Source organism: Poecilia latipinna, unplaced genomic scaffold (genome assembly GCF_001443285.1).
Source record: "Poecilia latipinna isolate Pla-1442-1.1 unplaced genomic scaffold, P_latipinna-1.0 Scaffold1892, whole genome shotgun sequence".
Lineage (NCBI taxonomy): Eukaryota > Metazoa > Chordata > Actinopteri > Cyprinodontiformes > Poeciliidae > Poecilia > Poecilia latipinna.
The window spans coordinates 31,337-57,679 of NW_015114508.1; the positions used below are offsets into that span (position 1 = coordinate 31,337).

The following is a 26,343-nucleotide window of genomic DNA, read 5'->3' on the forward strand; positions in this document are numbered from 1 at the left end:
AAAATTGTTTGAAATTTTTTTTCAAAATAATTAAATGGGTGTTTAACGTGGGGCTGTTGGGGGGGGGGGGGTAGCAAAGCTGAATTGTAATTCTCAACTTTTCTTTGGTCTAATCCAGACTTAAGCAGACATGAGCCAAGAGGAACTTTTAGCAAAACTGAAGAAGGATGTTCGATCCCTTCTCACTTCAACTAAACTGGGTTTGGACCCTGACCAGCTCAGACGAGACTATGTCGCCATGTTGGGACATCCAATGCCCCTGAAAGTCCTGGGTTTCAGGAATGTTATGGATATGGTTCAGGAGATGCCAGAGGTCGTTTCTGTGAACTTCAGGGCAGATGGAAGTTTATATTTAAAGGGTAGGTACTGCTTGATGGTGTCGCCATCTTTCATTGTGGTGAATGTGCATTTAGGTTGAGGTGAAGTGTTATCTGTATCCTCTCTGATGTACTGTTTGGTTTCCATGACACTTTGTCATTTTAATATTTTTATGTTGTAGTTGTGAAGCTGTTTCATTTTAATTCTTTATTGAAGTTTATGCATTCATTTATCAACTAGGACTTCTTTCATTTTTATAAGGTTTTCTAAATAGTTTTGAATTCCTGAGTCTGAACTTAAAGTTTGAGGTTTTTAGTTCTTTCTCACTAACGCATTGTTGCATTTGTTTGACTCTCCAGCTGTGAGTGATGAGAACACCCAAAGCATCCAGGAGCTAGTGGCTAAGCAGCGGATATCGAAGTCTGAGAAGATCAAGAAGTTTTCTTCTCCTCGTTACTGTCCTCGGCCTCCATTTTCACCGCTCCCAAGAAGAGGTCGTCCTCCTCCAGCCCTCCCTGCCAACCTGAGGGCACAGCTCCGCATCCTGCTCTCCCAGGTATGACTCTAAGGTAACATAACATTCACATCAATCTTTGACTTTTATTTAGAATAAAAGTGATGGGTCACCATACTAAAATGTTATACTCGATGCTGATACTGAGAAAAAGACTCAATTTAATTCAGTGGCAGCATTTTTGTAAATAATTTTCTTGTAGGCAAAAAAAAAAGTTGGTTACAACATATTGGCAAAATTAATAAGTAGGAGAGACTTCAGTCCTCATTTATAGAAATATAATTTAAAATGTTACTGTCTGGCCTGAGGAACAATACATTTTGATCTTAACAGTTTTAAACAATTTAACAGAAAATGTAATTTCATAGATTTAATGCTGTTGCTTACTACTGGAATCTTCACGTGTTTGCGTGATGTTTTTCATTGTGGTGCATGTACATTTAAGGTGAGGTGTAGTGTCATCTGTTTACATGTCTGTGGCTGTGATCCAAACCACATGAGAGGTATGTGTGTAATTCATCTCTCTCAGGGTCCACTTAGGCTGTCCGAGCTAGAGGCCTCCTATCTGCGCTGCTATGGCTTCCCGCTCCGCATCCATAACTACGGTTTCTACTCCACCAGAGAGATGCTGGAGGCAGCAAGAGACATGATTGGAATCCAGCAAGGGAGGCTGGGCTCGGTTCTCTGTTTGAAAACTGAGGCAGAGAATTATGAACGGTCTCAAAATGTCATGAGACCGTTCATGATTCCCAGCGTACCCATGAGACCATTCAGCACACCAATTAGAACCGGACCGATAAAGCCACCATCGGTTTCCTCTCACAAGCCAATTTGCAATAATTCTGACATCAAAGTTCCTACGACGACAAAATCTCCAGGTTTGTTTTGGAAAGTTATGTATTGGTAGCTCCCGGAAACTGTTTGTTGAATTTTTAACTTTTCCGTTCATAAAACACTTTGTCTGGTGAAGTCTTAGTGAATCAGAGTCCTTTGACGCCACCTGAAACGACTTTGGAGGCTGACCACGACATGTCGCCTGGGAGTCACTCTCCGGAGCTGCTGGAGAACAGCCCTGACTCTGAACAAGCACCCTGTGAAGATGGCGCGCTGTTTCATCAAAATGTACTAAAGGTTTGTTCTCAAGAGGTTTTATTGTTGCTCCTGAACTATAACACCTTACTGTTCTGTCTTAAAGTATACCTATTATACAAAATTCATATTTTGCATGTTTTTGTTCTTCCATTTGGGTCTCTACTGCTACAAAAATGTCCCATGCGCTTAAAAAAAAAAAACCCAACTTAATAATCCCAACAGTATATATACCATTCACTACCATTCGTTGCCTAGCAACACAAGTGGAGCTCCAGCACATTTGATCAGCTGGTTTTACAGATATTTGCTGTACAATGGCTGCTGGAAAAGAAAAGACAAGTGTTTTGTTGCTGATTTGCCATTCAGGAACCACTTGCTGCCTTCTTGTTTGATGTGCAGGAGGCTCCACTAATGCTTTTCAAATATCTACAGGTGTATCTACAGTCATGCACATCTATTTGCAGGCATCTTCACGTCAATTCAAGCTTATTTGGACTTAAAGTGACAAGAGGCCCTAAAGTGGCTCATTCTGAATGGAACTCAAAACAGACTAATCAGATTCTGATTATCCAAGAATCTTTTAGTGGAAAAATGTAATGAACATGTTTTGTATAGCCCATAAACCCATCCTAACCTGTTCATCCAGCATAATAGGTAAACTTTAAGGAAGCTGAATTATTTATTAAATCTTGAAATTTTGTGGCTAATGTGAATATATTCAAAAACAAATATTGTAAAAAGTGTAAGACCGGCATGTGTATTTTAGATGCATGTGAGGCATTGAGGTTGAAATCAGTCAAGTAGTCATTTTTATATATGGTGGCAGAAATGCAAGAATGGTCATGATTAACATATTTGTTTAGGAACTACACTGCAGTCTCAATGTCCATAACTGAGTTGTTTTGTTTCCTGATGTAGTGTTTTTCTTTTTTCATATCTTTATTAGCTTGAGGAGGAGCTCCAACATCAGCTCTTGGAGAACAGTGTTGCTGGCACCGTTAGTCAAGAGCTGAAGGACAAGCTGCGAAAGGTCAGACTTCACACCAGTTTATACACACTTTCCTGGAAGCTGACATGCTTTGGCAAAGAGGCACTGTGTGGATGTCTCCCACCTGCCATCATGGTTCGTTTGTTTACAGCAGCACAAACTGCAAAGAGCGGGATGACGTGGAGCATAAACCAGGAGCTGCAATTTAAAACCGTTTCCCTCAACCCGTCACATCCGTCTGCCTCACTGACGTTCACAAAGCCAACAAAACAAAAGCACCAACATTTTCCCACAAAGTTAATCACCTTAAATAAACTTGGATTTCAACCAGAAAACTTTTAGAATTTTTGAATTAAAAAAAAATTATAATCAATTGAAATGTATATTGTTTATTTACATAGAGAAATTAATTCAAATTAAAAAAATCTTTATTGATCCCATAGAGAAATTACATTACTAATTATTAAGAAGTAAGTATTTAAAAATATTTTTGTTTATATCTTATTGAATTCATTATAGCCATTGTAGTATAATTTAAAATAAGGAACAAGTTATGTTTTTAGAGAGGGAGTGGGATTAAATAAGTTTGTACTTCAAACTCCTTTTAAATATGTAAATTATAATAATGTTTTATCTTCTTTATAGTCTTGTTTTTGTGTTGCAGTGTTTTATTAATATCTAGTGGGGAATTAATTCCTAATGCTCTTCATATTTGAAATAAAATAACATTTTATGGTGACAAGACTAACAAATTCATAACAATCTACAGGTTGTTGGTGAGTCGAGTGCCGGAATATCAGTTCACGATCTTCCTGCCGAGTACAAGGTAAATTAAATGAATATTATTTTTTCTAATATTAGAAATGTGTATGCATTGTATAAAATACACATTCACATTGAATTAGGCTAAAGTTCTCATGTTTTATGCCTGTTAAGATTATAAGATATTCTCTTGTTCATGTTATGTTTATATTTTAATCTCTTTTGACGTTTTGTCCTCCATCAGAGGCTTTTTGGAGAAGACTTGCCATATTTACAGTGGGGCTTCCTCAGTGTAACTGAACTTGTTGGTGCCCTGGGTGACATTTTCCACCTAAGATCAGCAGAGGACAACAGTGGAAACAGCTGGATGGTGGTGGACTTAAGGGATCGTGACAACATGGAACCAGGTGCGTTTGCTCACTTATGACTCCTAAATTATTTAACAAACAAATCACATAGTAAACGTGGACGTTTAGGTCTGCCCTGCCTTTTTTATGTGACTATATATAAACAGTTCAATGTGCTTACATTGTACTAGACTTCGACAATTAAATAAGAAATGTGATGCAGAAAATCCAACATGAATTCAAGAGATTATCAGATCATCTACCTAAATACACTAAAGCATATTTCCCTAAACTTTCTGATATTGACTTAAAACAAATGGGTTTATATAGCATCCTGTTTGTTCATGCATTTTACAGCCTGAAAAAAAAAATTGTCCATCTGTGATGAAAACAGCTAAGCTGAGCCGATCACTTAGATTTACAAATTGTTTTTTATTGTGGCTAAAGGATGAATTTAACACTTTTTTCCGATTATAGACAGTGTGTTGGGTAACGTATCTTATTTTCACCAGACTAGAAATAACCTTAATATTGAACAGTGTCTTTGATTCAAGAGAAAACGGGAGTTGTCTTTATTTTTCCAGGTTCCGAGGAAATTGATGGAAGTACTGACGTTAACATACCAGGGAAGAGCTACTATTTCACCTTGGAAGAATCTCTGTGGGAAAACGGAAGCGAGACCGTCGCATCTGATGACGAGAATAATGAGTTGGAGTTTTGTAGTCAGTCCAACATTCAAGAAATGGTAAGACGACACGAAGAAAAACAATAAGGAGCAGCAATATGGAGTGCTGCACTGCATCACTTGTTACACTTTGTCAGTAAAAGTGACAGTAAACCTGCATTTCCTCATGTTATGTTATAATCAATACATCATCACTTCTAAGAAAAGTTGCGTTTAAGTAATTTACATTTGCATGTAAATCATTTAATATTTAGAGCTCCACTACTACATTCTTCTGACTCTGCTCACCTAAGTCTGTCATCATGCAGACGCCTGAGATGTACCCGGCCATGCAGGTGCACAGCAGGTCGCCTCTTCCGCTGGACGCCATGCAGAATGAGCGTCTCAACCCGCCGACCCGCCACCGGGCTCGAGAGTTGGTGGAAGTCCTGGTGGAGCAGGTGGAGTCGCCAGGATCTTTCTACATCCGGTTCAGTGAGACGGAGGAGGCGCGCGCTTTGGAGAGTTTAATGTTTGACATGAGGTGGTGGCAACTTAAACTCTGGTGGAGAAGATTCACAGAGAGTTATTTCGGCTATTCAATCTTCCCCCCCACCCCCATTAGTGGTGTGTAAAGTTAAAAAGTTTAATACGCGACATCATTCCCCTGTCTCTTAGACGTTGTTACACCTGTCCTGAAGTGTCGGAGCGGTACCAGCTTCTGGAGCCATTTGTTCGGCAGGGTCAGGTCTGCTGTGTGTCGCCCAATGCAATATGGTTCTACCGAGTCGTGATCCACAAAGTTCTAAACTCCACTCATGTTGAGGTGTTTTACGTCGACTTCGGTGATGTAACGTTGGTCCCGATCGCCAGCCTAAAGTTCCTCAAGTACGTATACCATCAGGCTCTGGTGCACAAATGTTTATTTATTGTGTTTTCAGTTTTCTTTTCCTCTGTTGTTTCTCTCTTTTACAGGTCCAGTTTTTCTGTTCTTCCAGCACAAGCGGTTCCTTCAATACTCGCTGGAATCCAGCCAGCTTCAGTAAGTTTAAGTGAAACAGGATGGTTTGTTTTGTTTTCCAAAAACAAGATGCAAAAGTGGCAAACACTTTTCATGTATTTGCATGTTTTATCTATTTCAATGATGAGATGCATAAAAAAGGTGGATTATAACAAAGATGGACGGAAAAATAAATGTTTTCTAACCTGTGGGATGAATTTTTCAGCTTCCTTCACTCAGATACTGCTAAACAAAATCCAGTGCAGCCACTTGCTTAGTAAATAAAGGTCACATGTAGGTTATTGGACCTCGGTATAAATGCAACTTTGTCCTTTACAGACAAACATGATGCTGTTTGTAGAGAACAAACATCATCATGAGGAGCAAGGGACACAGCAGACAGCTCACAGATAAGTTTGACTGTGACTGTAAGAAGTATTCACCCCCTTGGCCTGAAAATAGAAAAGGAATCGTCATTCTCACCCTGAATAAACACTTTTCAGGCTCCACAAAAAAGGGAAAAGTTAAAGTTAAATTTGTATTTACTGACAGCATAAAAGGATGTTTAAATTTCTTTTTTAGGAGGAAACGTTGATGTTTTCTGACGTCCTCGGCTGTTTCTGGTTCACTGCAGGATACCTGGACTGCAGAAGCCACAGCTTCCTTTCGGAGGCTGTGCTCTGATCAGACCCTGGTGGGCGCGTTGGACTGCTACACTGGAGCAGTGCTGCAGCTATTCCTGTGTGATACACACACCGATCAGGACATCTACATACACACAGCCCTCATTAACCAAGGCCACGGCATCGCCTGCGATCCTGCAACTGCTGCAGCAGTAAGTCTTCCTGAATAATCCTTCCTTTCTCGTATCATTTGTTCCTCCCTTGTGCTCTTCTTTCCTTCCTTTTTGTGTCCTTCCCTCCATTTTAATAACATTTTTACCCCCTTCATTCCCTTTTTTCCTTCAAATAAGACAATACTAACTTGCAAGTAACTTTTTAACAAGATATAACATCTTGTTTGAAGTAAATTGGGAATATTTATAATCAACATTAACCAAATGTCTTATTTCACTTATGACAAGAAATGTTTCCCATGTTATCAGTGTGTCAGTGGAATTGGTACTTTTTCATAAATATTAAGGAATTATTGACTTAAAACAACCTCCTATATCTTGATGAAGTGTTACTTGTAAGTTAGTTTTCGTATTTCAAGTATTTACACTGGAAACTAGATTGAACATACTTGCAAAGTTTGTGTCATTTTAAAGTGTTGTTGCTCGTGTCTTGTTGGTTTCTTTTTGTTTTTTGTCTTTTGTCGCTCATCTCCTTCCTTCCATCCTGTCCTTTATTCCTGCCTCTGGGTGGTTTTTGCAGGTGGCGTATTTAAAGCCTGACCACTACAGAAATATCTCCCATAATGTTGCTGTGAAATGGTTAGAAGACAGAATTCTGGAGTTTAGAGTTGGTAAAATAACTCTGGAATAGACAGGAAAATGTATTTGAGATTAAATGGAAAACGGTAAAGATTTTAAATCAACTTGTTGATTTTATTTTGAAGCTGCACCAGAAACATATCTGTTTGTCCAGTACTGTGGAACATCTCACACTGCAGTATGATGTGTCGCTATGAGTCAATATAAATTATATGCTGTGTTTGAGTCCAGGTTGTGAGTTTTTGCCTTGTTTTCTCTGCTCAGCTGTGTCCCAAAGTCACACCAGTGAGTCTGTACATGGGAGAAGGAATGGTTGAGCTGCCAGAGATTGACGAGGAGCTGATTTTGTCTCTTAAATCAGGAGACGGTTCTGGACAGTCCAAGGAGTCCAAGGTAGTCCAAACGCATTAATGTCTTATTATTCAAAACCCCATTAATTAGAGCTTGGCAAAGTCTTGATCCTAATCTTAAGGATAGCCATAATTTTAAATAGAAATATAAAAGATTAAACTGTTACTGTCATTGCCTTTTGAGAAGATGAATATGAGTTCATGTTTTTGTATTTACACATTTTTTAGTTTTGTGGAAGAACAACAAATTGTAAGTAATTAAGAGAAAATGTTGCATTCCTCCATGAAAGGCAGGTTTTTCTCTGTGTGCGTCTACAGTATTAATATCTTACAAATTAATATCTACACATGGAATCGGTTTCAGAAAAGTTTTCACTCATATGAACTCACACAAATCCGCGTTGTTTTAAACATGCCAAACACAGAAGCAATCATATTGCTACAAAACAACCACTACTTCCTGTTTAAACACGGTGCCTGAAAGCTCTTTTATATGGCCTGATGTATAAGTTGAGCCACTTTTAAGTAGCGTAGTAAGATATGAATTAAAACACAAGACAATGTTGATTGGAAACCATGTCAAAGCAAGTATGGGAATAGATTAGCGCATTATTTGTTGCAGACTCCTTGATTGGAGTTTTTAATAATTTTTAGAGATATTATACAGTTTTTGTGAGGCTGAAAGGCTAAAATACAAGAAGTATTCTTTTTCCCAGATTTCCTGTTATGTTGGCCAGCATGTGCTCGGTTCCTGGGAGTGACTGGAAGAAATAAATATCCGAAATGCAGCTCATAACTATTGCTACGTATTGATCGCTTTGAGATAGAAGGCTTTTTATTTTAATGAAGAAGAATACAATTCAGCTTTCCACATGTGTAGCTGTGATCGACTCTCAAAGAAATGGGAGTAATGTTTCTGCACAATCAGAAAACGCTCAATAATCCGACTTTTTGGCTGACATGTCCTCGACTCTTTTCTGATTTCTCCTCTTACTTCGGTTTTCACACGCAGTCTCTGAGTGTGGCTGTGCAGCTTTTGTTCCCCGCTGTCCGTCGCTCTTATCTTGCCAGCCATGCAGTCAGGGCTGCTGGCCCAGAGCACCACAAGTGCACACATGAACACAGCCAGTGTGTGCTGTTGGATGAAACACACACATCTGACTGATGGAGGAGCTGCTGCCCAATACTGCTTAATGTACAGTCGCACTGTCGGAAGGTCATAGCTGGGTGCTGGACTGTAAATAAGATGGCAGCCAATCAGTGAGCTGTTTAATGGATATTGGATTGTAAGACTGTCTCCCCATCTGTTAATGTGGGTGTGTTGTTAAAATAAACATGCAAGGAATGACTCTTTACATCAGTGTTTTTCAACCGCGGCTCACTAGTGTGCCGTGGAAATTATTCAATTTCACCTACGGTACCGTATTTTCTGGACTATAAGCTGCTACTTTTTTCCTAAACTTTGAACCATGCGGATTGTAGCCCGGTGCAGCTTTTCTGTGTATTTTTCTTCAACCACCAGGGGGCTCGCCAGCAGGAAGTGAATCATTAGAAGTCAAAATTGTAAATCAAAGAAGAACATGCTAATTTTCATTTAGAACAACCACATGCTAGCAGCAGACACGACGGAGAAATGTTTTCAAACTCATATGATGCACCTTTTAAGTTGAGGGCTGTCGAGCTGCCACTACAGGAGGGAAATAAAGCCGCTGCTTTTAAGCTCGGCGTGAACGAAACCATGGTTAGTAGTGGCTAGCGGCGTAATCATGTATTTTTTTAACCACTAGATGGCAGTAGGTACAGAGCATTTTACATTAAAACAAGAGAATTAGTGATGCATGAATGTTACAGGTAGCGGTGAGAGCATCGTATCTAAGTAAGACAGTGTAGCTGTCTTTTCCATCACTGTGTTTAACTTCCAGCCTGGAGACAGTGAAGTCTCCAGGCTGGAAGTTAAACACAAAATGTTCTTGTTGCAAAGCAAAAGATTTAAATGCACCAATTCTGCATAAATTGTTCACATAGATCATAATAATAATAATAATAATATATATATATATATATATTCTTCATAAATCCTTACATTGGCTGCCACTCAGAATATATTTTTGTGAAAACAATTTTTCTGCAGAACTAATATTAGAGTCTGAGCTTTAGACGCATCATCTGACTAAATGTCCTGGTGTTGCATATGTTTCCTTTCTGACTTGAATCGCTTACTGGTCGTCTAAATGCTTCTGCGTGCAAATAAACAACTTTTTATTTTTATTTTTATAAAGTATTCTCAACCAAATAGTTAATTGGCTGTAATCGAGCTGGTTCGCAGTGATGATGTTTCACAAGCAACAAAAGTCAGTTGAACTAAAATCCTGATCCCAGTTCTGTGTATTAAGAATTATAATTTAAACTAATTTAAATGTGATTAATTTTTGCTGCTTAGGTTGATGATGTTGATGATGATGAGATGCCGCCTCTGGAGCTGATTGAGGACAGTGAATTCATCCCTCATATTCAGGTATGATAACCGCTTCTTTCATTGTAAAGTGTGTTTTGATTTGACTGTTTGTTTCTGCACTAATAAAAGTCAGAAAATCAGAAACCTAAATAATTTAAAATCTGTAGCTTAGGAGTTTCATGGTAAGACAAGAGAGGAGAGTATGATTTCCTCTCCAGTGTTTGTTTATGGGTAAAGAAAATTCTGCATAATTCTTATGTTGCTTGTTTTGTTGGGTTTTTTATGCTGATGGATCAGCAGAAATAATAATGTCAGCGTCTGAACTGAGAACGGAGGAGTTCAGGTCTTGTAGAGTGAAAGAAAAGCAGCTGTGCTGCATGCAGAGAGTGATGTGTGTCATTGTAAAACTAATGATCTGAACGGACGGCTGTAGTTTTTGCTTTGCCTCATTGAATGTGACTTTATGTTGTACTTATAGTTATTGTCAGAATATTCTGTAAATAAAGGGCTTTGTTGAAAATATCACCCTTAGCTGGACAGGCGATATACCACAGGATAGAAACTGAACTCTACTTCTGCTTTCTTGTTTTTCTTTAAGTTTCAGTGTGAAATGGGTTTATTTCATCTTATTATAAATTAAAACACCTTTAATTAGATTTTTATTTTGTATTTTGCCCTTTCGGGAAGTTATATCAATTACTGAGCTTCAAACTGCATGTTGTGTATTTTGAAAGGTTACAGAGCTGACCCCATGCAGCGGCCTCCTAATGGACCAAACGCCGCCCTGCAGTGATCAAGGCGCGGCCTTTACTGATGAATTGACGTTACAGACGTCTGCTCCTCTGGCGCCTCCTGACCTGATCCAGACCAGGAATACCACCGCCGCTGCCGCTCTCTGCCAAACTGAAGCTAATGTGACAAAAACATGATTTTTATTCACTTTACCAAGAAAGAACACCTTAAATTCGAGAAATACAAATACCTTCAGGTTATATTTATGTATTTATTTTTTCTTGGCTCTTTAGGAAGTGGCCATGGCTTCTCCACCCACTACGCCCAGCTCTGACTCCAGCTCCTCCTCTGTTCAAGAGGAGCTGAATCAACCAGCGAAGGTCTTGACCAGCTTGTTTACTGAACCGTCTTCGATTTTGAAGAGACTGAACCAGGGCTGCACTATAGGTACAACACACACACTTCGGTGATTTTTGATAATCACCATAAAATAACTCTAGGAAGCCTGATTAGAGCTAAAAGGAGCCGCCTTTCTGACAGCAGAGGCTTTGCTTTAATAAACGTGAAGCCTCTAATGATGACTCACGTACACATCTCGTTGTTTTCGCTGTCCTTTTTCTTCGCCAAACTAATTTTCCAACATCAATGCAGTGACCTTCATTAACCTGCCCATGCATATTCATTCACTTCTCCTCTTTTACTCTAGAGAAAAGCCTTTAATGAAATTAGAGCGTGTCCATGGATGCAGAAAGGGCGTATTGATTTCTGTCCTGCTGCTCCCAGTGGTGGATGTACCTGCAGTGAGAACCTGACACAGATCCAATTAGACCTGTTACCAGAGCTATTTGACCCAACAAGCTGCTTTCATTGCTTTTGCTGTGATATTGATACAGTGCTTCTCCCAACGCCTTCTACTTGCATCATCTTAATGGGAGGATAAGCGGGGGAGACAAACTGTAGCAATGCAGTTTGTCTATCAAATAAAGATAGAAACATTTGATAGTGATGTGAGGGAGTACATGAAAGATTACTGGATTCTGCATGGTTTATGTTTCCCAGGATACCAGAGACTTACAGCTGAAAGACCTGATATTGTAGGAATTCAACTCTGAAAACGTAGATCTATGGGCAAAAATGTCATTAAGGCGTTTGTGCTTTAGAAGATAAAAGATAAAAAAGGAAAAATGGCCGTAGAGGAGAAAATGTCTGCCAAAAAACTCAGAAATCTTCAGATTAACACTCATGTACAAGCATAAAGCTGAAAATTCTAAAAGTTGTACATTTGTAAGAAAAGAAATTACAATAATCTACAATTACTGTAATTGTGGATTATTAATTGTGTAAGAAGTCAACATATGCTTTTGAAAATGTCCAGCTTCATCTCCTGTATTTATCACTCATTGTCAGTCGTCACAAACGTCTGACTATATTTTCAGTAAATATTTTTGTTTTTATATCACAAATTTATGCCCTTAAACATTGAAATTTTTAATTTCTTGCAAATTTACAACATCAGAAAATATCCAAGTCTTTTCCTGTGAAATTTATTTCAACATATGAGTTTTTTTTTTGGTGGAAATTTTCTTCTCCGTGGCGAATATTTTTTTTCTTTTATCTACAAGAGACCTAACATTTTTATTTTGACATGAGTATCAAGGATTATTGTTTGTGTTGAGTTTGACAGCTTTATATATATTTTGTCCAGACTTATGGCTCCGGCTCACATTTTTTCACACAAAAAATGTTTAAGTTCTGGACCAAATCTGGCACAGAAGGCATAAAAACTCTTCACATATGAATGCAAATGTCAAAGATTAAGTTTAACACAAGTTTTCTAAATGAATTGTAATTTGCACACCAAGAAGGATCATATGGTTTTTAATTTGTTTTTGTTCTTTCTGCTTCAACATGTGACCTTTCAAAGTTGATAGTGTCAGGCAAAACCTGCAGGACACTTTGATCTTGGGAAATTTATTAAATGCACAAATTACAGAATTCAAATTGTGAGATTTGGCCCACATTTTCAGCATAATATTCCTGGGTTTTTGTTGATACCGAATGCTATTCGATCCAGATCTTGAGAAAGGTGAAGCTATACTTGATATACAACACACCACCACAATATATGAAGACATAAGTACTTTCTGAGAGTCTGAGAGTACAGTGGGGTATTTATGCTATTTTGCAGGCATTTATAGCTAATGTAAAAAATTAAATGTATAAAACTGCAGATCTTAACTGGTAACTAATTGTTTTTCTAGGCTCACAAATGTCTCCGCTCCTTGTGCGAAACTCTGGCATCCCGTTTCCCGTCTTCGGGGCCAGGTAGGCTCCGACTCCGACATCTGAACAACTTTCAGACCAGATGAATAAAAATCACGACCGAGATGATGGTTAGCTAATTATTGCGTCACAGAAGTCTTGAGTTGTCTAATAGATTTGAACATTTTTACTAGTGGATTTTTGTTTAAGTGTAGATTAGTGAAACTGTTAAATTATGTTTGATTGTCGTATTTGCTGCTGTTTTCTAACAGTTAAGCTGAACAGTACGTCATATTTGTTTATCTTTTTATGAGTGCAAATAACTTTACAAAGGCTTCTTGTTTTACATAAGATGATACTTTTATTTTCTAGAGTAATACTGCCGTTTAGGGTAAAGTTATAACAGTTCAGACTTCTGTTGAAAATGAAAGTCATGTAATATGGAATTTGTTTTGGAAAATAAATGTTATTGATGGAACATCTTATTTTATTTGATGTTTAAATCAGATATGTTTCTAATGTTTTACCTCATGTTGATATAAATGTGATGTTTTCCATTAAAACAAAACTTTTTACAACATATTCTGTTAATTTAGCACCTGATTTTATTTCAAGTTCAATGGTAATTTTTGAATGTTTCCAATCAACTCTAGAAGCTCATGCCCACCAGGGGGAGCAGTTCTGTTTTCAGTCTCACAACCGATTATTTAAAGTGATTTTAATTTCATATATCCCTAATCTGTTGTAAGGAAATGTTGTCATGTGATTCTAATAAATTACATCTCAGCATCAAATCATTCATAGACATTTTGGTTTGACCAGGTATTTTTTTTGTAGGTCAAAACTGGAGAGTCTTTTAAGACACATTTCAATTTAGAGAAAAAAAATTTTGTTCAACATTTGTACTGAAGTTTAGCACTTTGCCATCAGTATAACAAAGATATGCACTGTTAACCAAGCATTGTATCATACACCATTGGTGTGTTTGGTGTGGCTGCAGAAGGCTGAGGCTTGGTAAGACGGAGACTCTGTAAACCTTAAGGGTTGGAGTAATGAGGTTGCAGATGTCCTCCAACAACCCCTCTAAAGTTGGTCTTAACCATCTTTGCTACCATATTTATGTGGACAAAACCGGTGTTTTTTTCTTTATCTATAATCCATGCAGTACAGGTTCCTCCTCTCCTGCTGCTCTTCCTCCAGTTGTGCACCTGGATCCGGACGCGGCCAGCCTCTGTTCGTAGCAACCAGCTGCAGCTGGGCTCCAGGCACAGTTAATAGACTATGGCAGACTTGGACAGTTCCATTAAGCAATATCTATGGCCGCCACAAATAATTGATATGCAGATCTGCAGGCCTGTACGCATTTGCTGTATTGTCCTTTTATCGAGAGTGCAATGCATCAAACTGCCATGCTCTGTGACAACAGAGACAATATGTACTCTGAGCTCCCTGTTGTTCTCCCACCATCATCTTTTCTGCACTCCAACGCTCATTGCTTTCCCTCTTTAAATAAAATAACATGGAGTTCAATTTATTATCATTTTAAATATAATTTACCAATAGAAATATAATTATTAAAGCGCTTCTCCTTTTTATAAGTGTTACCATCCTTGCTCTTCTCTCTCCCATCTGACCCACTGCTGCATAAGACAGGATTTATACAACAAAGGATACCATATCTGGCATGAACAGACTTGCATGCATGCATGTTTTTGACATTAGGAACAGACTAGCGAGCAGTGTTTCAGTTCTGGGTCTGCGCTGTAGATATGTTAAAACAAAGACTCAATGTTTAACACCGTGCTTTAAATATTTATGTAAAACATAGGGAACCTAAAATTTAAAATTCACATTTTTATACTTCTATTTGGGTCTCAACTGCTAATAAAAGCAGCCAAAGTGCTTTAAAATAACACCCAGCTGTTTTTTGGTGTCTGAAAAATGAGCAGTTTGAAAAACCTTCTGAATGTTAAGTCACAATCAACGGGCTTTGCACCATTACCTGGCAACACCAGCTGAGCTCTGCCCCTCACCTAGTGACCCAAACGGAGCCCCAGCATGTTTGGTGTACTGGTTTTACCACTGGTTTTACTGCTGTATGTGCTGTACAATGGCTGCTGGAAAAGACTCGTGTTTTATTTTTGACTTACCATTAAGAAACCACTTGCTGCATTCTTGTTGGTTGTTCAGAAGGCTCTACTAATGCTTTTCAGGGATGTACGGTTGCATAATTGTGCATTCATTCGCAGCTATTTTCATGTGTGAACATTGAGTTGCATTTTATTACCAAAATATTGCTACATTCAAAAACATAAATAGGTAGAAGTTATATAAGGGTTGTTTGTAGTTGTATCATAAGATATGAACAGGTTTCTATTTTATTTAATTTCTGCCATTTGCAATAAAAATGGTTCAAAAGGAATGAATATTTTGCAACCAACCAGAGCCAGGAAGAAGGTCTTAGAGCTGTCAATCAACATTGTGTACGCACTGCTCAAAATGATGATGGTGGAGAAACAACTTACCATGACAGGAAAAAAACTTTTTGCTGTAGAAAGCAGATTAGCTTGCTTTTTGTTGCTCTTTTTCATAGTTTATCTGTCTCATGGCACACTGTCATGACACAGTAACAGTTTCAACAAATATGTAGCAAAATGTATTTTTTAATTAAAGTTAAATACTGCAGCTTTAAAGGATTTCTGACCAAGTGATTCATGCTTGTTCCTCCTCCTGCATAGTCGATTTTTAGGAAAGTTGCACATCTCCTTCCAGTATAGAGTGATATTGATGGCAGACTGCAGTTTTTAGCCGACGTGCTTTCTCTTCATTTAGGTGATGAAATATTGTTGAAAATGAAAGCAGCTCTGAGTGAAGAGCACGGAGAGCTGCAGGTTGCCTGATGAATGACTTTACTTAGAGCAAGCAGTTTAATGCTTAGTCATTATCCGTCATCCCACACATTTCTCTGCTTTTCCTTCACTTCTCCTTTTTGTCCTTGTAGTTCTCAATATTCTCTATTAGTCTACTTTCCTTTTTTTTGTCTGGTTTGACAAAAATTACCCACTCAGCATTTAATTTCTCATTATATTAAACGGGGACGATCATCTACTAATACTGACCAACATAAAATATGCAAACTGGACAAAAATTTTTTGGCAACATTTTTAGATTTTTAACTGCCTTTTATTTGCTAATTTAAAGCAATCTGAATTCTCAATCAAAGATTATTTCTACTCTACAGTTTGCATGATGTCAGACAATGAAGGCAGGAGACTGGAGGTCTGCATCCACAGATGTGCCTCTCTTAACCTGAAATGCTGAGTGGATCAAGTGTTTCTTGCAGCTGAAACTCAGGATAATTTTTGCTGTATTTCTTCATACTTGAACACTTCCAGGTAGATTTTCTTGTTTCAGATAGATTTTTTATGCTCTTCATCTTGCTGTACCACTTTAAGCTTTGCAGCTGGCAGGCAGCCACTCTGATAATGATGAATTTGGGGATTCACTTACTGATCAGGCTCTCACACCCTGATCTTAATAAAGAAGTTTTAAATCATCCTCCATTCTCCTCTTTAAAGATGTTTCTCAGGTTGACTGCAGCATACACTCCTTTAAATAATGCTTCTTTTTTTAAGTGGGAATTGACAAATAAATGTCTTCTAGTGTTTTATTGTTGCTTTTGTCTCTCCAGTTACATACCAGGGATGGGCAGATAAACATCAAATCAGTGCTTCATCCACACACAGGAAATAACATTAGCTCTTTTGGCACACACACACTTGGTGTGACCTCTTAACTCTACTGGCTGCCATGAGGATGCTGCTCATCTGTACACAGCTCTAAAAAGGCTGCAGTGTTTGCTTTAACCCATAAAGTATTTGCACAGCTGTACAGGATTTGTTTGTACAGTTTTTTCCTAACAATTTGTCAGTGATGTATTGAATCGAGGAGGAGACACTTGCATAGTAATAAACCTCTGGATTTAACTCTTCACTGTGACTGCTGAAATTTAATTGAAATTAAACAACTAATTTCTCTTAATTAGATGTTTGATTAAAATTAAAAAAAAATTATATATATATATATATATATATATATATATATATACTGCTCAAAAAAATAAAGGGAACACTCAAATAACACATCCTAGATCTGAATGAATGAAATATTCTCATTGAATACTTTGTTCTGTACAAAGTTGAATGTGCTGACAACAAAATCACATAAAAATCATCAATGGAAATCAAATTTATTAACCAATGGAGGCCTGGATTTGGAGCCACACACAAAATTAAAGTGAAATGTTCCCTTTGTTTTTTTTGAGCAGTATATATATAAAGTCCTTTAAAGTGCATGATATTCATACTGCTCAGTTTTGTTATAAAGTGTAATCTAATGATTGATTTAAAGCCTAAATTTGTTATGTACAGTCAAAACCAGCTATTTTCATTCATCTAATAAAAAGGCGCTTTTTTTCTCACTGAAGTTAAATCAGACTAAACTTCTTTTAGGTCAGTTAGAATCACCAAAATTATTGCTATTTCCAAAATTATTTCCATTTCCTTGATGCCAGAAAACTTTGCGGGGAACTTTTTTTTTTGGAAATTTTAAAGGTATGAAAGCTTACCTTTAAAATGCTTAAAGTGTTTGAATTTTACTGTGGAAAAAGTGCGTGAACCCTGATTTCTGTCTGTTGTAAGCCCAGATTTAATCACTGTAACTTCAGCTGCGGTAACGCTTTGTTATATTTGCGGACGGGAGGCTCTATTTTCGGTGTCACCTCCGTCATTTAAACACTGAGACACCTGAAACTTTTCCGTCATCCATCTTCTGCAGCATCATGCACTTCCTGTCTGGCTAAAATGTAATCTTGTAATACTAAGAGCAGTCTGGCATGATGATGATGAGAGGGAAGGTCACTGCTGACTGATCCAGCAATCTAATGCTCAGATCTAGTGTCTGCACCTCCCCCTGAATACAGCACTGTATTTCTTTCAAATACAATTACATGTGGAGTACGGACTCCTGGAAAAGGCTGCCATGCTTTCCATTAGCTGGTCTGTACACTGCAGGGTTCTTTTACATAGTGACATCTGGAAAAGAATATTGAAATTGAAGTGTTTATGGTCTGGAGTACTACTAAAATAGTGTGCAAAATATTTTTGCTTTCCACTTTTACTTCCTGTTCAACTGCCGTCTTTCCAAATAGGGGAAAGATCCAGTAAATTATCATTTAACTTGAGCATCATCAACACATCCTTCCCTCTCAGTTCTTCCATTCAGTCTGGGGTTTCTTGAATACGACAGAATCAACCATCTAAATGTGATCATGAATTTATGATGATTTTCTGAATTTAAACTTAAGTTTTAAAGAAGCAGCCCTACCCTTCAGTGTTTGCAGCATATCTTCTATAAACCTGTTGTGGAGAGTGCAGTCTGCTCCTGCTGGGTCAGCAGCATCAGAGACAGACTGAAAAAAGCTGAACAATCTGGTAAAGAAGGCTGGTTCTGTTCTGATGACTACGCTGGAACATCTGGAGATTATGGTGCAAAGAAGGACTCTTTATAAAACAGAACATGTTTGGACAACCCTGAGCATCCTTTGCACTGTCTTCAGTCAGAGGCTTCTTCAGAACTGCTGTATGATGGACTGGTACAGGAGACCCTTCACAGATAACGGCCTCTACGACTCTTGTTTCAAATTGTGCAAGTTGCAACAACATTTAATTTGTCTTTGGTATTAATAAAGTAAAAACTCCAGATTGTAAGGTAGTGAAATTTAATGCCCGATTTGAATTGAACAATTAATTCTGACAGCTGCAGAAACATCCCAGAGTTCTGTTGAATTTCTTTGATTATACACAAAAAGGAGGAGTGTGGAGTCCAGCAAAGTGTTTAAATTTGACTAAATATATTTGCATTGTCTAGTTTGAAGTTAGATTAACTTTTATTCAAAGCTGAGTGGACGGGTTGCTCAAGTAAACCAACCTAACCATACAAAGATTTTGTATGCAGGTTAGAATAAAAGGTGCTGTGCCGGCCCGGCCACAAGAACAGCAGGTAATTATATTAACTATTTTCTGTGTGCAGAGCTACAGTGGAAGGTCTCTGAGGTTTTTTGTTTGTTTTTTCAGATGTGGCCCTGGAAAGTTTAAATGAACAAACCGTTTAAACCTGAAAACATCCCAGATTTGGTGAAACTCACTGTTCCCTTTGATCAGGCCTCCTGCAGCATGCTGTACAGAAGCTTTGCTCATATCTTGCTCCCTCAGCTTCCTCTCCCTCCCCCATTTTTCTTTTTCCTTAAGATTTCTTACTCCTGCAGCATTGTGTGATCGCAGACTTCCACCACCCTCATGTCCTCAGCTCTCTGCTTGCATCAATCTCTAAGTGCCTCTGCTGGTTTGTAACACAAGCAGAGCCCTGTTTAGTCAGCCAGACCTTCCTTCTCTATTGATATTTGCGTTGACTTGGTTGCAACAGTAAGTAGATTAAGGGAGCAGTGATTTAGGGCAAATCAATTACTGTGGCTCAGAGGTCTGTGTTTGTGGTTTTACTGTAGCATTATTCTACCTTGTACATCACATCGCCACTTTCCTGAGAACATGCTGAACCCAGCGGAGAGGTATTTATATATTCATGAATAAAATCTTAAAACTCGCCAAATTAAAGATGGTGCAAGTTATGTTTGAAATTGCAAAAAGAAGATTCAAACAGGCTGTTGAACAGCTGATCAAGCGTTTGATTCACACTTCCATGACCCTTGATGACAAATGCCAAAAAGGTTTTCACCGTCTTTGAAATTGGCAGGATGGTGGTTCTGCACAACCAGAACCACGGCATTTTGTGTTGGTGTTTATTTTTAACTTTGTATTTTATGATTGACCTCTACTGCTCTTTGGTTGCCTTTGGTTTTTCAAAGGGCTGTATAAATAAGTAAATGAATGAATCCAGGGCTCTTTGAAGATGCAGGAAGATTGCATTTTCAATTTCTTAAAAGATCCAGGAATAAACACAAAGTGGTAGACCCAAACAGCTTCACCTGTACTCAGCTGGAAGAGCTGACTTGTGTCCATGACGACAAATCCTCAACAGAAATTAGGGCCTGACGCTGACTGCATCCCAAAAGCCTGCAGGAGAAAACCTCCCACATGAGACAAAGCCACCCATTTCTGCAAGGTTGCACTAAAGATGGGCATTGAAAACAGGAAAACTCTGATATTTGTCAGTGATTTTTAAAGAATTCCTTAAATATCTGGGTTGTATTGGGTTACCATGATGGAGCGCATGAACAGCCGGACAGGTTGTACATATCGTTGAGTGGTTTCGCTAAAATTAGGGCTCTGTGTCATATCGACATAGCGAGTGTCTTCCATCGGACTCATTCCATCCAGAGGAGACATCAAGACCGCTGAGATGTTCATGGATTTTGATCAGACTCAGAAACACCAGCATCATATAAGCATGAATCACATTATACTGCTAAAAGACATAATCTACAGATTAATACTGATTTAACAATATAATCAGGAGAGCAAATAAACAGCTGCTAGTGATGCAGTTTGTGAGGCGGCCATGTTGGTTGTTGATGTTGGGGTTGGTGGGAAATTTCTGGGGAATTGACTTCAGAGAACAAAGGTTCATAAAGTGATGTCTGTTTGGGTTCTGATCCCATTAAAGAACAGTGGGAGGTTTTGCTTTATTCTTTAAATTTGTCTTTTGATGCGGGTTTCAGATTTTTTAAGCTACAGTAATACAGGATGAGGCAGCATATTGGAGACCGAGGTAAGCCGAGTTTTCTTATTTTCTCAGCAATAATCTACAGCTGAAAAGGTCAAGTTAAGTCATTTCCCTCATCATGCTGCCACTGTTTCGTGCTGTATTTTTGCAGATATCCTTACAGTGCGGCTTGTGTAATACAGGAGATCACGTTTTTTTTTTTTTTTCTTTTTGCAAGAGAGAGAGGGTCCATGACGCGGGGCGGCTCTTCTCCTCCTTCCTCTTCCTCCCTATCCTCCCACCACTGCTCTCTGCTTTTGCATCTAAGTCCAGCACTTGTTGGATGTTTATTTTATCTCAATGTTTTCATCATTTGTTATTTTTTTTTTGGTCTATTTCTTTACATCTCCATCTTTGGATTCCCGTGAAGATCAGAAGGTGAACCCGTAGCTTTAAAGGCTACATGCGAGTAAAAAGGCGCTTGTCCCGGAGCGTCTCCGTCCTCTGACCAGTCTGGTCGTGCACCTCCGGTCCCGGATGTCTCCGCCCTGGTCAGCCTGAACTGCTGTGTGTTGGTCCCTCGGACTGTAGGGGTTTGTGTTTGTTTCTCAGCGGCGGAGTGCGCGCCGGACTCCGGCTCATCCTTGGAGAAGTTCCGCCGCAGTCCCATGCCCAGCGCTCCTCTGCGGCTGAGATAAGGATGCTGGCGGCTGTTCTCGGTCTGGGTCCACTGGGTCGCTTCGAGATGCGCTGTCCGAGCATCTAACTGAACCAGGTATGCTGTTATGGAGAAACAAAGCTGCATAATCAGATTTATTTATTTTTTATTCCGGCAGCTCATTTCATTAGTCTTTGTTAAATAATACATAATGCGGTCACAGCTAGTCCATGTTTACTTTCAATGTGAAAATGTTTAACTTCCAGCTGCCATTGCAAATAAAGAAGCTTAAGGACCGAGTCTTGGGGCTTTGCCATTTTGCAGCTGCTGTGATCTTCTGACATGTCATTAAAAACAGACCGAGAGAGGATGATGTAAGGCAAAGACTGAAACTTAAGGCAGTCAGCTTTTGAGTAAAAAAGTGTTGAAAAGTTTAATAAAGTCACATAAATTAGTCCAGAAATTAAACCATGTTGAGGTTTGAAAGGAACGAAACACAGGTTTGTATGATTTCTTTCAGTATTTAAAATTTTAAAAAAAGATTTTGTATAGAAAGATTTTTTTTTTTTGACAGTCCAAGATTCAACCTCTGAAGAAAGAAGCTGGCTGTTTACCAAGTTATGTATTCAAGGATAATAAGAAAAAGTTAAGTGGAAGGAAAAACTGAAGTAGAATAAGGCACTCACACTAACACATCAGTTCCTTTAGGATTTCTTGATTGTTTTTGCGATTTTTTCTCTCCAATAAAAATATTTTATTTTGTGGAAATATTTGCAAGAAATTTTGATATTTTCCTCATTAAACCCCTTCCAAAAACTACATAGAAAAGAAATAGTCTCATTGGACACAAATACTTTTAATCTTTAAAGAATTTGAATAGCTCAAGTTTTGTTACTTGCCACATTGATCACGAACTATAACTCATAAGTCTGAAGCTGTAGTGTAGTGAAAGTACGAAATACTGCCACCTGCAGGTGGGAGTTAGCTGTCACATAAACCCAACGGTTTTGATTATATTTTGCAAAAAATTGCAGTAAATTCTTAATTTTCATTACCATGAAAACTGCTGGAGATCTGTTGATTTCGCATATATTTTAGTGTTCGCAGAATAGCGAAAAACTGGAAGGAGGGACTGACATGTTGAAGACTTAGACTACAACTGATGACCTCTTTGAGTTAAGCAGAGGGAACATCGGAACGTCTTTCCACAGGTGAAGGAGGAAAAGGACTGAACTGTTGCCCACCAGTCCAAAGTTGTACTCTCAGATAAAAGTAAATCTAGCATTTCATTAGGAGGTCAAAATCAAAGTTTAATTATTAACAGCTACTTGAACAACACTAAAGTTTCATTCTAACATGTCACTTCAGGAAAATTAAATCCTACAAATAAATTGGTAAAGATGGAGCCAGATGTGTTTTCCTCCTGTTTTCTACACATGTGCAACATGATGCTATTCCTGCACCTCAGCAGTGAAAGTAGTTAAATGTACAGTAAAGAGTTTTTGCCTTTGCCCTGTTTTTTTAGCTTTCATCCCCTGAAACTACATTCTCATAATAAACAAAGAAAACAATGCTTCCAGTTTGGCTCTTCTGTACATTGCATTCAATGAGCAGCGATAAAATACAGTCAGGAGAAGCCATTGCGCTTTCACATCACCACTCAGCAGCAGGTGCAGGGCTGTATGTGCCACATTGACCCCATTTCTCACACAGGAAGGATGAAAAGTGCAGCTTGACTAAATAACTGTAGAGCAGCCTCTTTGCATCCTCCCGATTTCTCCCTCCACTCGCTGCTCCTCCTCTGCCTCCGATGCAACAGGAAGTGGGCTGATTTCCCAGAGGAGTCTGTAGTCAGGGCTGCCACTGCCAACAGAGCAGCAACAGTTAAAATGTATCTAATACAAGTTGAATAATGAGCCAACAGCTCAAAGCTGACAAAAAATATAACCTGCTGCTGCCTGAAGATCAGATTTAATTTACCTGCATAACCTTAAAACCTCTGACATAGTGGCTGTTTGCAGTAAACAGATGTGTGTTTATAAGCTTTTGCAAAATTTCAGCTTGATTGAACAAATGGAAGCTTTTAAAATCGAGTGTATTCATGATATGAAGTAATACACTGATCTCCCATGTTCTGTAGATGCTTTATAACACAAGGAGTCGCTGCTGTAAAAGTAAACCGTTTTTATTTACATTGTCACTTGATAAACAATAGGCCACTCTTCACTTTCAATAATGATTTATTATTATTATTATGATTACTAATCACTATTATTATTATTTATATGTGTTTCTGAGACATCACTGCATGTAAACCAACCCTTCAAAGCTCGAATAATTACATTTTTTCTTGTTTTTGATTATGTCTCCCTTGAGTGGCATTTATTTGTATATAAATAGTCTGAGACATTTGCAACAACTCTGCCTGGATATCAGGATAATTAAATCCAATTAAATGTATTAAACTAGTTTTTGATATACACAAATGGTGCTGACCCTAATCCGACGCAGAAAAACAGTGCTGAACTGACTTAACATGTTCCTTTTTTAAAATATCGACATAAATGTACTGAATTACAAATTTATTTTATAACTCTGCTTCATAAGCTTGGTCAAACGTGTAAAAACAAAACAACTTAAAGTTGTTCAGCAAGTGCAATTTGGAGAAACAGCCAATGAAAAGTAAATAACAAAGGAAATGAAACTGACAAAAACAGTAGGTTGACTACCTTGGTTGTAAAAACAATGTAAAAATAAACTGCAACAAACTTTATTTCAAATGGTTGAGAAAGTGCAATTATAAATTAGAAATATAATGAATAATAAATAATAAAGCATGAGGTTGTTCAGAGCTGAAAGTATCATAGATCTGCCGTTATTAATTGTCACGTTACCCGATCTAGAATTTTTTCAGTACCGGGACCGATAAAGATTTTAATATTGGACCAGTTCATCTCTAATAATTAGTGGTGAGGATTTATTACAATTCAACTTTTGTTGAACCCTAATCTTTCTCTTATAACATTCCTTGTATCTTAGTCATGGTTTGTAGCTGAAAAATAGATGAAAAGCTGTAATATTAAAGAACTGAGCCGGCTGGTTGGAATGATTCCTACCAGCGTTGGGTATATGTGGTTAAAAGAACAGGAGCCACATTCTTGCATCACGTCCAGACATGAAGAACATCTGAGGGTTTGACTGTGACATTTGGCTTTCTTTAATTAATAAAGATCTTACCCTGCTGAAACAGACTGCTGACATAATTTCAGTGTAAAACATACTCTGTGAGAAGAATTTAAATTAGTATTTTTTTTTATCATTAAAGCTATTTTTGCTGTAGAGAGTGGTTAGCTGTCAGATTTGGTCTCTATCTGACCCGCAGGCGGGATAGAGTACTCCGTCTGGTTCGGTTATAAAACACTTCTGCTGGAACAACATGCATGGAAGAGTGTGTTATAGCTGTGCAGTGTTTATATGTTTGTATGTTTGTGCATGGGTGCAGAGTCCAGAACCAGCCAGCAAGGAGGAAAGTGTTTCAGTGTTTCAGGGGCTGTGTTTGAATAATGCATCATCCCTTAAGGGTTTTGTGGCTGCAGGATTGGTATTTCTTGGTGTAAAGTTGCCAGTTGAGTGCACTGTAATCACACACTAAAAGTGAGCAGAGCTGTGACCAATCAGTGTCCAAAGTGCAAACATTTTAGGACAGGACTGCCACAAAGAGCTGCAGAAAGCGAGATCAGACTGTTTCACAGTTTTCTGGGTCACACTAAAAAAACCGTCCTCCATTCGAATCCACTTCAGTGAATTCATAAAGCAAATTTAATCTCACGTCAGAATGCAGGTCTGATCCAGTTAAATAGAATTCAGTCTGATTCAGTTCAAAACGATAATCTAACATACAGAGTGCATCTCAATGCATGTTGAATATCAGCAATTCATTTAGAAATCTGGGAATCCTACATTGCACTTTACTACAGAGTGATATATTTCAAGCATTGTTTATATTATTTTTTAATGATTATTTCTTTACCTGATATAAATTTGATGTACTTTAGTATTCTAATGTTGTTTGCCAGAAAATTGGAATACTGCGTAAGACTAGTGAAAGAAAATGATGAAAAAAAGATAAATATATCTGTACTCTACAGTATTCTTGCTCTTGGCTCGTTTTGCATGGATTTCATGGAGGTGATCAGCCTGTAGCTCAGCTGAGAAAGCCCAGGTTGGTTGCTTCTAGTTGCCTTCAGTTTGTCTGGATTGTTGATTCTGGTGTTTCTTATGTTCCTCTTGAACTTAACCTCATAGTTTCTTCGTAGGGCTAGACCAGTTTGATAGCCAATCCATCTCAGTTGGTCATTAAAAGTAGCTATTCCTACTTTTGTCAGTGTGGGCAGCAAGAAAGTCTTGTTTGAAAATGAAATCAGCCTCTCCATGAAGCCTATAAGCAGAAGGAAGCTTTTAAGCTCTAAATCTTCCTGGCTTTTGGACTTATTAAAACATAATACACCAACACTAGCAGATGACATGTCGCCACAAATAATCTCTGACAGTGAAACTCCAAATGCTAAATGTACTTTCATGTAAAATATTATTTCAGACCACTGAACAACCATCCAGTCCCTTCCCTTTTCTACAACATTGTTTTTTCTTCCTCATTTTTTAATTTTTTTAAATGCCGTGTCTTTGTGCAGTTTAGTGATACAAATACAAATTACACTTTTTATTTGACTGGTGTGCTAAATAGATGTATTATAAATGGGAATGTTTTTCAAGAGCAGTATTTGTGTTTCTGGACAGATTTAAGTCCATATCAGCACCTCCAGCTCTACCTGCCAGGTTTGACCCAACTTAGTACATTTATCTAAGATGCCGCGTCAAAGCTGGTTTCTGAATCACTCCTGTTGCTAAACTCTGAAAAATATTAATTCCCGTCTTTCTCTCTTGTTCTCAACAACACAGTAAGTAGTCTGAACAGCCAGCTTTTTTGTTTCTTGCCCTCTTTCAGTGTTATAAATATTTACTTCTTCAAATGAGATGAGGAAGAAAC

General features: G+C 38.1%; 2 protein-coding genes and 1 long non-coding RNA gene across 5 annotated transcripts in view; 2 read left to right on the plus strand and 1 right to left on the minus strand.

Annotated features, from left to right (window-relative positions):
* Window positions 1–13,711, plus strand: part of tdrd5 (tudor domain containing 5) — an 18,354-nt gene extending 4,643 nt beyond the window's left edge. The window contains exons 2-18 of one of the 2 annotated variants that reach the window (XM_015015200.1): window positions 119–359; window positions 678–874; window positions 1,362–1,710; window positions 1,803–1,963; window positions 2,871–2,954; window positions 3,682–3,738; window positions 3,919–4,081; window positions 4,606–4,766; window positions 5,015–5,229; window positions 5,364–5,573; window positions 5,661–5,727; window positions 6,320–6,520; window positions 7,385–7,513; window positions 9,911–9,985; window positions 10,660–10,839; window positions 10,951–11,104; window positions 12,919–13,711. In XM_015015200.1, the coding sequence (XP_014870686.1) occupies window positions 131–359; window positions 678–874; window positions 1,362–1,710; window positions 1,803–1,963; window positions 2,871–2,954; window positions 3,682–3,738; window positions 3,919–4,081; window positions 4,606–4,766; window positions 5,015–5,229; window positions 5,364–5,573; window positions 5,661–5,727; window positions 6,320–6,520; window positions 7,385–7,513; window positions 9,911–9,985; window positions 10,660–10,839; window positions 10,951–11,104; window positions 12,919–12,986 (2,700 nt within the window). In that variant the 5' untranslated portion in view covers window positions 119–130 and the 3' untranslated portion in view covers window positions 12,987–13,711. The remainder of the gene's footprint in view (window positions 1–118; window positions 360–677; window positions 875–1,361; window positions 1,711–1,802; window positions 1,964–2,870; window positions 2,955–3,681; window positions 3,739–3,918; window positions 4,082–4,605; window positions 4,767–5,014; window positions 5,230–5,363; window positions 5,574–5,660; window positions 5,728–6,319; window positions 6,521–7,384; window positions 7,514–9,910; window positions 9,986–10,659; window positions 10,840–10,950; window positions 11,105–12,918) is intronic. The other variant, XM_015015201.1, reaches the window with a different exon arrangement.
* A 6,739-nt stretch (window positions 13,712–20,450) lies between these two features.
* fam163ab (family with sequence similarity 163 member Ab) overlaps window positions 20,451–26,343 on the plus strand; it is a 29,699-nt gene continuing 23,806 nt past the window's right edge. Inside the window, exon 1 of the mRNA XM_015015211.1 lies at window positions 20,451–21,413. The gene's annotated coding sequence lies outside the window, so the exon portion shown is untranslated. The remainder of the gene's footprint in view (window positions 21,414–26,343) is intronic.
* The window catches only part of LOC106934998 (uncharacterized), a 9,857-nt gene continuing 4,846 nt past the window's right edge, over window positions 21,333–26,343 (minus strand). Inside the window, exons 2-4 of one of the 2 annotated variants that reach the window (XR_001421814.1) lie at window positions 25,443–25,734; window positions 23,006–23,159; window positions 21,333–21,418 (exon numbers count right to left, since the gene is read on the minus strand). This is a non-coding gene — a long non-coding RNA (uncharacterized LOC106934998). Of the gene's footprint in view, window positions 21,419–23,005; window positions 23,160–25,442; window positions 26,321–26,343 lie in introns of those variants that run through there. The other variant, XR_001421813.1, reaches the window with a different exon arrangement.